The sequence below is a fragment of the Zootermopsis nevadensis genome, unplaced genomic scaffold, assembly GCF_977971745.1.
Source record: "Zootermopsis nevadensis isolate Lab colony 2312 unplaced genomic scaffold, Znev_1.0 Znev_ptg000019l, whole genome shotgun sequence".
In the NCBI taxonomy this organism is placed as follows: Eukaryota; Metazoa; Arthropoda; class Insecta; order Blattodea; family Termopsidae; genus Zootermopsis; species Zootermopsis nevadensis.
In genome coordinates this window covers 7306900-7321831 of record NW_028259151.1, presented here as the reverse complement: position 1 = coordinate 7321831, position 14932 = coordinate 7306900, and the positions used below count along the sequence as shown (strand labels likewise).

At 32.6% G+C, this 14932-nt stretch overlaps 1 protein-coding gene across 4 annotated transcripts; it reads right to left on the bottom strand.

The window, feature by feature from the left end:
• Positions 1-1001: 1001 nt before the first annotated feature.
• LOC110837133 (uncharacterized) lies at positions 1002-14067 on the bottom strand. 4 transcript variants are annotated; one of them, XM_087351603.1, is made up of 3 exons: positions 11152-11569; positions 9091-9408; positions 1002-6270 (listed from the first exon to the last, which is right to left on the bottom strand). In XM_087351603.1, exons 2-3 carry the CDS (start codon positions 9359-9361, stop codon positions 6176-6178), a joined length of 366 nt encoding a protein of 121 aa, XP_087207729.1. In that variant the 5' UTR covers positions 9362-9408; positions 11152-11569; the 3' UTR covers positions 1002-6175. The 4 variants fall into 4 exon arrangements, with proteins under 4 accessions (XP_087207729.1, XP_087207730.1, XP_087207731.1 ...); XM_087351604.1 differs by having other exon boundaries at positions 9091-9381; positions 11152-11250; XM_087351605.1 differs by lacking the exons at positions 9091-9408; positions 11152-11569 and adding an exon at positions 13583-14067.
• Between the last annotated feature and the right edge of the window lie 865 nt (positions 14068-14932).

Below are 14932 nucleotides of genomic sequence, written 5' to 3'. Positions count from 1 at the left end.
TTGTAGCTTATCATGAATAACACATAATCTTTACAACCGGATGTGATAGGAGTTTTACATGAATGTTCTATTTCTGACAATGATACCACAGGTGACATTTCAGGTTCTCATGGTGGCAAGTATGAAAATGACTCACGTCACCACCCTGACGATGGAGGAAGTAAGCATATCTGAAATCTTAGTAAACTTCTACCAGTCTACATGGCACATCCCCCAGAAAACAGACAAGTTCAATGACATCAGTTTTCAGTCATCAAACATTTTGGAAATAAAAATATTACAGACGGCAAAACTACACCCATTACCCATAACAGTATTGTAATGATACTGTTCAACAAATCTCATAATATGGTATGACAGCAGGAGGGAGATGTTTACTGATGGATACTACTGTACCAATCAAAAGGTAGTGTAGTCAATAAAGAAGTTTCTGAAATCCAAAATCCAAAGGCTATGTATGACAAGTTTGGAAAGGAAGGACAAATGTTATTTTGCTAATAAACAGGAACCACACCTAAATCACCATCCACATACAGTACATATGCACAAACCCAAGGCACGATTGTTTCTTGAAAGCAGATTCAAAATCCACTATCAGCTTACTGGACCTGTTATACAGCTTCACCGTAACACCAAAATTCATTCATTTTCAGGATTATTATAAAATCTTCTCAACTACCCTGGACATGCTAGTCTACATTTTACTTCACTCTGACAAGCTGTCTCCTATTCGTTGTCACCGTCCTATGACATGAAGGTAGTATCACACTTTAGAGGTTAGGAAAGATACCATGCCATGTGCCCTCTATCACTTACCTTCACACTGTCCATCGTTTTCACGCCCATGAATTGATAGTAAATAAACACTTATCTGACCCTACCCTAAGAGAAAAAAACAAGTTTCCATGATGCTTGGGACGCAGAGAGGGATGACACAGTCAGGAAGTTGGCTTCTGTGCATCTTAAGGTGAAGGTTCACATTTTGAAGAATATGTAGAATGTAACTAAACATAAGGAACATTTATTGCACCACCCTTTCACAGCCCCATTCTACATCTTGGAACTGTTTTCTACAATATTAGTTTGACAGACTTCAATTATTCACATTCTGAAATATTTTCTGATGTTCGTTCCACATAACAACTACACCTGTCTATGTTCTGTATCCTTCAACTTGGTTACCCTAACAAATACAAGGTCACTTCAAACATGTCAATAAATTGATTCCCGAAATTTCAAATTAAGAAATAAAAAATAAAAGCTAAAAAACACTTATTTTGTTTCAAAATGTACTTTCATTGCTTCACACAAAGTATCTATCACCAGTGAAGTTTTTACAACATGACAGCAATTAGAAGTAATAAGAGAATAATAATTCATTGGCACCACGTAATTATTTTTATGCTGCAGCTGTAAGAAGTGAAGAAACATCATCTCTTAATATTTTATATAAAGGACATTAACTTGTAAAATAACATTAGGGAAACTTGTATTTTGATTGAACACAAACATATCTATCAACTACATGAAAAGCAGCAGTACACATTTCATTAATGCCAGGGTCCTGCCAGCTGCAGTAGCTTTCAGTTCACAAAAAAGTAAATTAAACCACTACTGAATAATAATATATTTTTATGTGTGGAACTGAACACTATAAACATGATTTAATATTTCAGTATTTACTTTTGGCTTTGCTACCCACATCACAATCAAAAATTAAATACAATTTTTATGCCAAAGTTTAACACATGAATAACACAACAGTAAAATTGTAGAAATCCCACATGGCCTACAAGTAAAGCTTTCAGTGACAGGAAAAATCACCTAACAAAAATGTATTTTGTTCTAACAAGAATGGAGGAACAATGTTCCAATGAAGAATGTACAAATATGATCCCACTGTATCCTGTAACAGGCTGGAATAACAGAGTTGTAAGTTCTGAAAATTTATTACAAAAGAGACAATTAAAGCTACACATACTTTTATAATAAAATAATAATTTTAAAACAATGACAATTTTAGTGTATCATATATAAACACACTACCAATATTTAGTGTTACATCTCAAATTAAACTACAGACAACTAAACAAATATGGCTATCAACAAATGTTAAACCCTCGCAAAAATCTAGAATACATATACACTACAAAAGTGACTGTAACTTTGCCAAATTTATACTAACAGAAGTTAACTGTCACAGGGCCTAACCATCTCAAAACATCTTACAGAAAGTAACACGCTTCACTATAAATATACTGCTGAACAACTGTATATCAAGATTCCAGTTATGCGACTATGTAAAAACACAATTTAAACACTTACATAAAATGACATAACATGTTGCAATGCTACAGTGACCATAAACAGACTGCCTCACCTACAAAAATTTTGTGATAACTGTTGGTATTACTAAAGGAGAGCTCCTCAGACCCAAAGCAAAAATTCCCTTCATTTCCAGATAATATATTCTTGAAAATATTTTAAAACTTGTAATTTTTCTGAAGATGTCTTGAGAATGAAAGCACTCTTTCAATTTATCTTTCTTTTTAAATTATATTACGTCCAACATAACATTTATCCAAACATTAACGATTTTGTTGAAACTTGTTGAAGAGAAACTAATTTACACCAACTACTAAATCACCGGACACAATACTTTCAGATAATCTGACAGAAAAATATATAACTTATGGTATGCCAGCTACCTCTAAAACTTGTAGAGCTAGAAACTACTGCACACAGAATTTATTGTGGTAGTGATTGAGAACTCATTAAATCCTTTCATGTTTAATAAGAAAACAATTTTAGACAAGATAAAAAATCACCAGGATGGCAACAAATATAACTTGCTGTGAAAAGTTCGAATCTCAGCTGGGATATTGATTTGTTCTTGCATCTCTCCTGGTAATGCCACAATAGTACTTTACCTCTTTCCCATTCTTCCCAACTTAAAATTTGTATCATTCTACCAACTCTCATTTCATTTATCAAGAACTCTGTAGTTACCACACACAGTATCACCAAACAAACTATGAGAAGTGTTCAGACTGATTACATGTTTTAATTTAATTTTGTCTTACCTCAAATGTCTGTGTTTTGTGGCTTACACATGATTCAGATGGCCATGTACTGCAATAGCATAATGCTAAACTGTTAAATCCATGAGTTGAAGTTCAGCTAACAGCCCTAATACTGGGTTTTATATCAAATATTTCAGTATGATAAAAAGTGAATTTATTCTTGTTTATTTCTGTATTTATTAGTAGGGATCAGTGGCAGTCTTTTGAACAATGTATTGAACCTTCAGGTTCTGTAACAGATGGGAAATTTATTAATTACCTGAGTGACTTTCGCTTCTTAAAAAAGACTCTGCTCCATGGAGCCAACTTTTCATCTGATAATTGCTAGTGTCTAGCATTATCATCTTAAAAACATGCTCACCTAATGCACTGCTATTCACAAATGGAAGTATACCAAATTTCCACCCTCTATATGGTTTCCGTTAAAAAAACTGAATATCCCACAATAAAATCAGTGTCTACAGTTTACAATGTGGACCAACAAATGAATTATTATACTACTGCATCTGATATTGCAAATATCACCAACCAATGTTTGTTTGTTAGTTTGTCATGTAATTCAAATATTTTCCTCAATATTTTTATTTTACCAATGCCAACATACCACTGCCAAAAATTCATTTATTAGTTAATAAAAATTGTTAATTTGGAAGATATTCACCTCAAACAAGTTTATATAGTTCAAATTACCAATATCTAATCAATAATTTTGAGTTTTTTGTCCACAAACTGCAGAACATTCTTCTTAACATGAGAGAAAATGATGGTGCCCTAATCCAAATGTTTCAAGCAAAAGATGAGTTCACAACTAATGTTTGGCATAATATGTGCTGTCTTATGTCAATGTGTATACAGGTCCTTTTTTGTCAAATGCTCCTCCCTTTTCACACACCTGGTTTTGATAATAATTTCTATTCATTATATACATGAATGTCTTATCTTTCATGATGTTTCAGAAAACAAGAAACATGTTGTTTTGCTGTCACAGCTCTGAGCTCCAGCATAAAATTCCCCACTTACTCTCAGAATATCTAAGTGAATATGAGGTAGTTACAAGTGCACGAACAAAATTACTTATTTAAAAGAACATTAAGAATGACATGGTCGCAATCACTGAAGATCTATAAAAACAAAACTACGATCAACAACTGAAAAATGGAATGTTGCTCATATTGGCAACATGCAAAGATGCAATAAATAATCTCTAGGGGCAGACTATAATGTGTAGCAGTTATAAATTATTTTAACCTACAAAAACTTTCTCGATATAAACTGCTTATTTTATACCAGATTGGATTTGATAAGAATACATATATTACTGACTTCCAATATCACTGCAATGAGATCATGTATAAATAACTTTCAATATTAATTGTTATTATAAAATAATATTTGAACCCAGCAATGAAGATTTTACACTTCACAAGTCATTAGTTCAAATGGTTCATAATTACTGGAATGTTTCCACCTTAATTTTCCTCTGTAGACTGAACGTTATATTCAAAAAAAATTTCTAGATCATGGCAAATGGGAAATGTACTCCACACTACATTTTTATTAAGATTTCCATAGAAAAATTACTTTACCTTGACGCTATTTTGAAACCCATAATACGTATAATGAACCTGGCCTCAGAAGGATAATAACTTTCTGCCTTTTAATAAAAAATGGTTAATCTGTAGCAACAAAGGACATTCCAGTCACGTGAGTTTTAGACAGCATCACCTACTACTGAGAGAAAGTTGAAATTACAGATGTTTATTAAAACTAAATTAAAGGTTTGAATAATAAATCATTTATACCTGCATTAATTTTTAAAATTTGAAATGTTAACATTAACATGGAACCGAGACTGCAGAGTCAATACACCATTATAATAATTATAAATTATCGACATGAGTTTGGAACAGCAATAACAACAATGTTAAAAAGGCTGTGCTTCCATAGCGCTTTGAAAAACATGGCGCTTCTTTACCTGATCACATATGGATATCATTAAAATTTCAAATCTGAACAATGTTATATGAAGTACTGAACTCTTAGTCCTTTTACAATATTACGTTCATTTAAACAATCTGAGAGAATGTAGTAGCTATTATTTAGATCTATCAAAATAAAAATGAAAAGGAGAAAAGCTCTTCTGTGGATGTAAGTAAATAACATTAAAATGTGCATTCGTTAGTATTTGATGTCCTGTATCAATGCCATGTATTTTCTTACTAAATGTCACAATTATTTTCCAAGCAGGCAAGTAGGAAAACCAACTATTTCATAACAAGGTTACATACAAATCAAACCTGTGTGGCAAGACACAGAAACAAACTACTGATACTTATTTTCCAAGCTGTACTTACAATTGCTGAATTCTCTGGTTACAGTACATATGTATATATTTAAACACGTGTTAAAACTATTTGTGAGAAAATAAGATCATTTGCATTAATACTATAATAAGAAATATTAAAATTTGTCACTGAAAAATACTTCTACAGTCTTACACAGTTAAGTACAAGATAATTTATTCGGTGATTTAGTAACAAATGCAATTTCAGTAGCACCTTACAAAACACCACCAAATAATTAAAACCGTATAACCTAATAAAAAATTACAAGATAAAAAATGAAACTGGCAGTTTTAACTCTTAGTACAAGGTATTTATTAAAAGTTTCTCCAACAAGAAAACAAGAAGGAATTAAACCAACTGTGCATGATGGCCAGGGATCCAATGATTAAACAGTTTTACAACAGCTTTAACTTGCAGTCTTTAGTAAGAATACATGCATCCCTGGTATTTGAAATTTTGTAGTGTTAACATTAAGAACACAACAGAAATAAAATACAATATGAGAAGACTGAATACAGTATCAAGACTGATGAGACATCATGATTGAAATACATTAATGACCATTTTGGTTAGCAAATTTCTTATTGCTCACATTCAAATCACTGAATCCATTCCTTCTTATATGTAACCTGAATTTATGATTTCAACCATAAAAGCTCTGGCCACTTGTGCATTTTTGTACAACTGCAAGCCAGTCTGTGTGTAACCCCAAACTTCTTTTCCTTGTCCTCCAACACATCATAAAATTTACTTTTTCTTCTTTTGCTGACGAAGTTTCTTTTTCTCATCACGTTTACGTTCTTTCTCCTTCAAGCTCTTGTAAAGTTTGTATCCAAAGAATACTGCAAAAATAACCAGAAAAATGAGTTAAGTTTAATAGTCTCTGATGATGCAACATAATGTGTAATATTATTCTACTAAACTTTATTCAACAGACATGTGTTTTTAATTAAAACCACAATGTTTTGGAAGCAGATTCTTCTTCCATCATAACGTAACCAAGAACAAAGAAAAAAACAATATTCTGTTGGCCCCTCACCGAGCCAGTCTTAATATTGGATGAATTTTAGACAATTAGTAAAGACCAAAAGATTAATGCTGCTCTAAATGTGTTTTATGACAGTGTGCTGTATTGCGAATTTGTTTGCTTTGGACTTCATTCATCCTAGGTTGATTTTCATCATCATAAAATCATAACATTTTGACATTAACATTTTTTCCCCTGTCAATATCATTTCACTGATGCTTCATATTCACTCATGTATCACCTGAGGGCTGGATAGTGAGCCCTTTAGTAGCCACAGTTCCACAGATACAGTCTACCAACGTTGCAACAAAAACAACCAGAAATAAGGAGCCTCAATGTAAAAATTCACAACTCAATGTAAACCCAAAATAAAGTATTATTTAATAATGAAGTACACTACAAAAACTGTTTTGTGTCAGACTACATGCCGCTCCAATATTCCAATATTGTCTTGCCAACCACTTCAACAGAATAATGCAATAAACTGTACAGCAATACACAGTGCTCAAATGTGCATTCAAGTCACAGGAAGACACTTTACAATTTATGTAACATGTTTCATTATAACACTTTACTTTCATTTCACATTGAAGAAGTTGTTAAGTTCTCATTAAAACTATTTTCAGTATGTCTTCGTTACTTTCAACTACCACAGATGCCTTAATCTTTCGGAAATGGATCACTTCTGCTGCCAAAATCACTTGATTAATTTATCCATTAAATTTGACAAACTGTTACTGAATCACCATGTATGTATGTACATGTTCAGTGTGTGTGTGTGTGCGCGCATGTGCGCGCACATGTCTGTGCAAATTATACATACACACAGGGTGATTCTACTCCAGGTACTGATATTAACATGGCATCATACCTGCAAATGTGAGGTCCATCCAAATTAAGTTAAACTATAATCACTGCTGTAAAACATGCTACATGGTCTTCCATATAAAGAATGTGTGGCTAAAAACCACAGGTAATTACTTCACATAAGCAAGCAGAATAGCATTTTTATCCCTGAGTTCCTCCTACTGTAGTAAAATATTTCAAATTTAAATACTGAGAAAGACAATATTAGTATTTTAAATAAAATGGGGAAAGGATTCATAGAAACAATTTATGTAGACTTAAAACTGAAAATGTCCAATAAAATTTGGTTATCACAGTGATTCTAAGTTGTAGCATTACAAGGTTATAATTCTAGCAGCTGTGACCATTAAGTCACTTTTACAGCAACCTCTGCTGAAGGCATGATGTTAAAATGTAATATTACATTTTTTAATTCTCTGCATGAGACGAACGTGCAGTTCTTATTTTACATTTCACTAAACAATTACCTTAAGAACTATATAATTTTTAAAACTTAGAACTACCTACACTTGTAGATACAATACTCAAAACTGCACAATTAATGGTACTAGTGTTGTTCCAAGCTCACAAATTTACATGCTTGATATTGAGAGACAGAAATTACACAGTATGAAGATGGGAAGTTTTTCAATGGCATTATGTTCATGAAATTTCATAAAAATTAGCCAGTTATGTCCATAATACTGACATCAGTTTATTTTAATCAAAATTCTATACAAAATAATTTCCTGCCCCAAAACTAAATAAGAGAATTCACAAGGGTGATGAACTTTGTACTTTTTGGCTAAACCGATTGCTAACATTCTTTCCAGTCCTGCCACAACCAATCAAGTGATTCGATACAGTTTCAAAACATAAAATACACTTAAGAAATCTAAATGGTCTGGGTCTGCATTAAACATTAATAACTTTGACATGTAAACACAAGATTCATACCAAAAAGAAGAAGAACAGTAGCAGCACAAACCACTAAAAGTGAACTATTCATTATGTCTGATAAAAAACGATTCCTTGCAGCAGAAGCAACATGACCACTTAATTGCTGTTTCAAATTTTCTTCAAAATCCTTCTTCTCAGAATCACCAAGTTCTTTGTACTGTTTTATCATATCTTTGAAATGAGATTTAGCTTCTGGAGACAAATGTTCCTTAAGGTCAGACCATAATTCCAGAAACTTTTTCCCCATAGCATTATACTTTCCACCATCTGCCAGTGTCACACCATGTACATCCTCAGTAGCCATGTTGTTAATCTTATAAGTAACACATTAATCAAGACGTGTTCTCTTGGTAGCAAGTGTCCCAGTATCAGTAACTGAAATAATGTGATATTATTCTCCAATTCAATACTGAGACTAAAGAAGACAAAATTAAAGCAATACCATGACTATAATGTGGGGAAAAAAAAAAAAAAAAAACACTTGAAATTCTACTTTGCCAATCAGTTCTTTTGAAGAGATAAATTTATCAAACATATTTACAGTTACATTTCTATTTGATCTTTGAAACAACAATCTTTGAGATGCCGTTTGAAGATTAGATATGCAATTGCAACGACCTGAGAGACAAGAAATACAAAGGCACATCACAACACAGACTATCAGAAAGTAATGTTATCCTCATCCCATTATTAACACTTCTGAATCCTGATCAAGTATATGGTTGGGGAATTAATACTATAATGAAAGAAGTACAATTTGTATCAATCAGAAACTTAAAATTACAAAGAATAGGCATTTTAATATTAGAAACTTGTACAAATTTCTTACCAAAAACTGTTGTACTGATCGACAAGAAAGTCAGAAGAACAAATAACTGGTTACTTAGAAGCTGCTGAACCAAACCTACTGGCTCTTGTAACTTAAGAAACTCTTGCTTAAGTAACTTTTGCATCAACTCCTTTCGGTCTACATCAGTTAGACCTGTCAATTTTTTCATCATGGCAAGCAGGAATTCTGGAGGTGGATCAGAGTCCAAAAAATCTTGACTATTAAAGGGACTGTCATCAACATCCTCCACAGATTCCTCAATATCGGCCATGATGACACAGAGATCAACTACTGCAGTAAACCACCCATTATGAGAAACTGTATCAATAAATTATATTCAATAAACACCTCGAACCAATTTAATATTCATGCATTACAAAATACTTAATATTTTTACCACAAGATTGGAAACTATTTTAATTTTAGATGTGCACAAGTGGATGAGTGTGTAGGTAAAGGTGAATACAAAAAAATGACAAGAGATAGGTACAGCATTGCCAATGGATCTAAACCCCCCAAAATACATGACCTATACTGCTACTGGGAAAAACCCATCTTCCCTTCTAAAAACAATGAACATTTTTTGCACTTGTAAAAAATACATTCTTGAATTTTGACTGTCAAAAGATAAGTGAGCAGGTTACAACATGATGTGACCTGTGTGGGTTCTTGTAGTCACAGCAATATTATGTGATTATAAATCCAATAAAACTGTACTGAACTGTGACCATCAATAAATAATTTAATATGGGTTGTGTGACTTTTCAATCACTCTTGTTACTTCCAGCTAAAGTTTTGTCTTTCTACATTTATAAATTTTAAATTCCACTTGAAATTAAACATAAGTGTTTATTATTTCCTGAATAAATAAAATAAATTTCTTCATAATGCCAAGGAAAGAAAATGCCACAGTATTTCCCATACACAGGTGGTTTACATCACATCAAATGTCAGATAACAAAGGGATTCAAATCATGCATGAAGTGTTATCAATAAAACAGAAACAACCTATTGAGTACTGACTAATCAACTCTTATTATATAATGATTTAAGTCACTTTACCTAGGAAAGAAAATGTTTTGTTTACAGTTAATAGTTGAACAAATTTAACTACAATAGAAATATTTTATTTCTATTCAGGAACAATTTTTTCAACACCAAGGAAGTTCATTTTATTTCTTTTGATGTTTGACAACTCATGCTACACTGTCAGTTTAAGTTCCTGAACATACAGGTTATTTATAAACAATATTTGTGAAAGTTTTTATGCATATTCAGATGTGTCAATGTGTATTACATCATGTAAATGGATAATGAAATTTGTGAATTCTTGACACAATTTCAACCACTTTCATCACAAATGATTACTGAACATTGTGGAATAAACAGAACTGTAATATTGGTGATTTTACAATTCTGAGTCTTCTGAAGCAGTACCCTGTCTACAGCAGCACAAGCCAGTTCATTCATTACAGAATGCTGAGAATACAAAAAGTGCCAATTCTGCATTATATAAGTGTAAAATACATACAAACAAAAATAATTGCATTAAAATGGTAACTACTATAATTTTTTTTACAAGTTATGAATTCACTTATATAACAATAATAAGGTAAATATAAAGCAGTTAAAAAAATAGTACATCAAATATGTTTCAGTTCATGGGAAAAACCTGACTGGCAGATAAAAAATTGTGCAAAGAACAATGCTACAGTAATTTTTCACATTGAAACTCATACTCCAAAACATTAATATTACCACAGTATCACAAATATAGTGTACTGCTTTTTTCAAAGTAAATGGGGGGTTGATGGGGAGTTGTAGCACTGTTCACTGAACTCAGCTACAGCAGAAAGCACTTAGTTACTTCCATATTTGTACCACCCATTTATGAACTTATAATTATTCTATGTACTGCACAATTCAGTCTAAACATTTACAGAAAATTACTAATACACGTATATGATTCTCAATCCTCAATACTAAAGGTTTCTTATATAACAAACTTCATTACATAAATCACTTTGTTATCTGAACAATGCTAACACACATCTACACTACCTGCTTGAGTATAATACACTGACTCCCAGCACTCAAACAAGCAGAGAACCAGCCTGTTAAGACTCAACTACAGATGTCTAACCAGCAATCTGTTGATGAAGAGAGGAGAACATATTTCTACTGGGTTGACATGATGCTCACATATTTCATCTCATGGTTAAAGGATTTATCTGATCTACTAAATCTTGGATGTGCCCATGAAGATGACAGGCAATGGGGATGGCAGTGCGAAGAGGGTACAGAAAACAAATACTGATATGTGTTAGTTCACCTGTTCCCAGTGGCTAAATGTAGTCCTTTCCAATTCATGAGAAACAGCTGACAGACTTTTATTACTTGCATTATTAATTTAATACTCTCTGACAATAACTCAAACAAATCAGCAGCTCCTAACTTTTATTTTATTTTTCATGTTATAAGCAAAATTTTATATAATTTGATCATGTCTGATACTGTAGTCTAGAAATACATACATGCAAAATGAAAGGGAGATAGAAACATTAAATAAATGAAGTATAGATATTGAAATGGCAGACAAATATGAATAATAACTAATGAAGTTCTCTTACAATCAGACTTCACAGTTTCTATATGTTTACACATTTAATTTGACATAAAAAATGTTGAATAACCCATATTAAAGTGTCAACCAAAATTGAGTTTGGTTCAACAATTTTATAAAATATTTCAGGATTCCTCTTTTCGAATCTAAGGGTTACATGTACTTGATCCATAACATTCATAGAAAATAATGATGTATAACAAATATTTAGATGCAGGCCTGTATGTGCAAACTGCATTTACTTATATAATTTCTTTCTGAACATATTTTACTTCTCACCATTTTAAGGAGGAAATAATTGTAATCTATATAACATACTTAATACATTGTTAAGATATGCAGAAACTGCCTGCCATTATGTTCACTCCACCAATGTTTAAACATGTCTTGCTTTCTAGTCTCATATTTTTTAAAAAAAGTTTCCCAAAACAAACAATAAAGAAATGACAAAAGCCAACTATAATACAAATGATGCTTTGGCAAAGGTCCTCCATTCTGCACTGAAGAATATGTAAATGACATTTCCATAAAATATTCAATATAACAGAGTGCTATAAGAAATTCTGCAAACCTATTTTCCACAAACGTATTAGACAACAGACCATTCAAATAGATTTCTTCAACCAAGTACAAAAACAGCCAAATAAAACACTGCACCAGTTGCAAATGTACATGTATAGAGCGATAAAAGAACTGGCAGTTTAGATAAAAATTAAATAGAGTTAGTTTTCTGACATTCATCTGAATGCCCTATTTAATTAATGAACAGGATAATCTCCAAAGCACAAGTGCTACAAAATAAAATTCATACAGTTGTGTGCATAACACACAACCATTCAATCACAAGCTGTATATCAGGAACTGGCATGTTGGTAAATAAGAACAGTGTGATGTGTGGAGTTATACCTCAACTTACTCACACATACACATACACACACACACACACACACACACATGGTATAATGCTTAGTTAACCACCACGGAAAATTCTATCTAAACCTCTAGCATTTAAAATGTTTCCAAATTTAGAACATGAACAGGATTGTCAGTTGTAGTCACAAACAAGGACAGCACACTACACAATTTTTAAGTTCAAAACTCACTTTCCACTGTAACGTTCAATTGTGTGACAAACATACAACTCATTTCATCGCTCATTTTTAAAATTACAAGTATTGGGATGAAGGAACAAATGCCAAATTCATAATTATTATACATAACTCATGGAACAAAGACAAGAAAAGCATATTTCTCTGGTGCTGTCACAGCAGCTGGGCAAACCATACTCAAAATCACTGAAAATATTATAACATATGGGTTGAAGAGCCAAAGTCTATAGCAGAATAATTTGTGCTCATGTCATACTAATTGTAAAAATGAATTATTGTAGTTTCATCATATACTTACATTTGTACAAGTGTTGTTATGAAGAGTGGAAAATATCTGGTGTTTTTTCTAGTAAATTACAACAGCAATATTATGTATCAAGTTTACACAAGTGTTGAATGCAGAGACAAAAATATCAGGTGTTTTCTTTATGTGACATCAGTAGAGACTGTATCTCATTAACTGTGATAATATCAACATAATCAAGACTCTATGTGATGTGACAAGGATGTGTGATGGTCAGCAGAAGGGAGACTGCACCCCATTTTATATCTTAAACCACAGTAACATTAAGAAATTTATGTACAAATGCAGCATACTTTAAAACACCGCTTTCCATCTTGGCTACACATATTTAAATAATTACTCATGAGGCGTTTTACCCCATCAAACCAAATATTTAGCTGTAAATCAAGATTCAGTTAATTTGGCATATGGTAGTAACGAAATAATTACACGTGTTTAAAGATTTATTCACATTACCTGATAGACCAAGTATAATTATACCAGGAATTACAAACACAGAATTGCTAAACCCATGCTCAATTGGTCCATCGGGTCCACCAGATAAATCAACCATCGTCCCCTTTCAAAAGTCAACACTGCACCAGCAAACATCAAAATAACACAACTGCCATTCCATTGGAAAAAAGTCATGTACGAACATTCACGATGCAATTGCACGATACCGACTTTGAAATAATTCCAGTTTCAGTTTAAGACATTAAAAGGATTGCGTCCAGTCCACCAGTTTAAAAACATGTATATGACATTACGAATATTTTAACTAGTTTCGAGGGGTTGGTGAACACTGGCAACCGGTGGTGTATTATGTACTATACATGCGTGTACGCCACGGATTAACTGTGTGTTCTTTGAAAGCATGGTTCACCTACATATTGCAAATTACCACAGAACGCGGAACGTGTGTTCATAACTGATTCAAAATAAACGTGACTGGCTTGAAAAGAGAAAAATTCTGTCTAAGATTTTTTAAGACTTACGGGAAAAGCTTGTTGCACATGAAATGTATGCTTCATTCTTCTCTATAACGTTTGCTCTAAACAATTTTCGTCTCGATAAATATTTAGGGAATTACACTCGAAATGCTTCAGAAGCTCACGTACGTTTTCATGCAACGTTCCGTTGTTTTTGACAGATTATAACCAAAATTAGAATACGTCATCATTTACTCGCCAGGAAAGTTTTACTCTACTCATCTCTGTTCAGTGCTTCTCAAGTTGGTACATGCGAATTGACGGACGAAGAAAACAAACATGCTCACATTGGTCATGGTACCATGCGGACACATCCGTGGGTGCCAACGTGTCAGAGAAACACAATCAGCCTTACCACCACAAAAACTACAACTTCTCACAGATTTCAATGATAGCATAATCAAAACAAAGAACTGTATTTTGTACCTGAAACACCAGCATCTGCATTGCCGTTTCATTCTCAGCTAGAAATGGAGGAATCACTATCATTTCAATATCTAACTCTAAAAATACCATTAAAATTATAAAAAGGATAAACAAAAGATGAACTTCACTCACACAATGAAAGGATGATAGTATTTGTTTTGGAAAACATTTTTATTTGACCTCTTTACCCAATCTAACAGTAAAATTAATAATTCCAAGTTCGCTCTTAACAGCAGAATGCAGAAGCATTGGAATTTAAAATTTAAGTACCAGTTAAGATCTGATCTGCTAGCACCTGTAATTATAAACAGAAAAGGCAAAAGATTAACAAGACTGGAAAAATATATTCTTTGGGATACTGAAATTGCAAAGGTGTTCTTCATGCCACATCACACAGGTTATTGCTCTA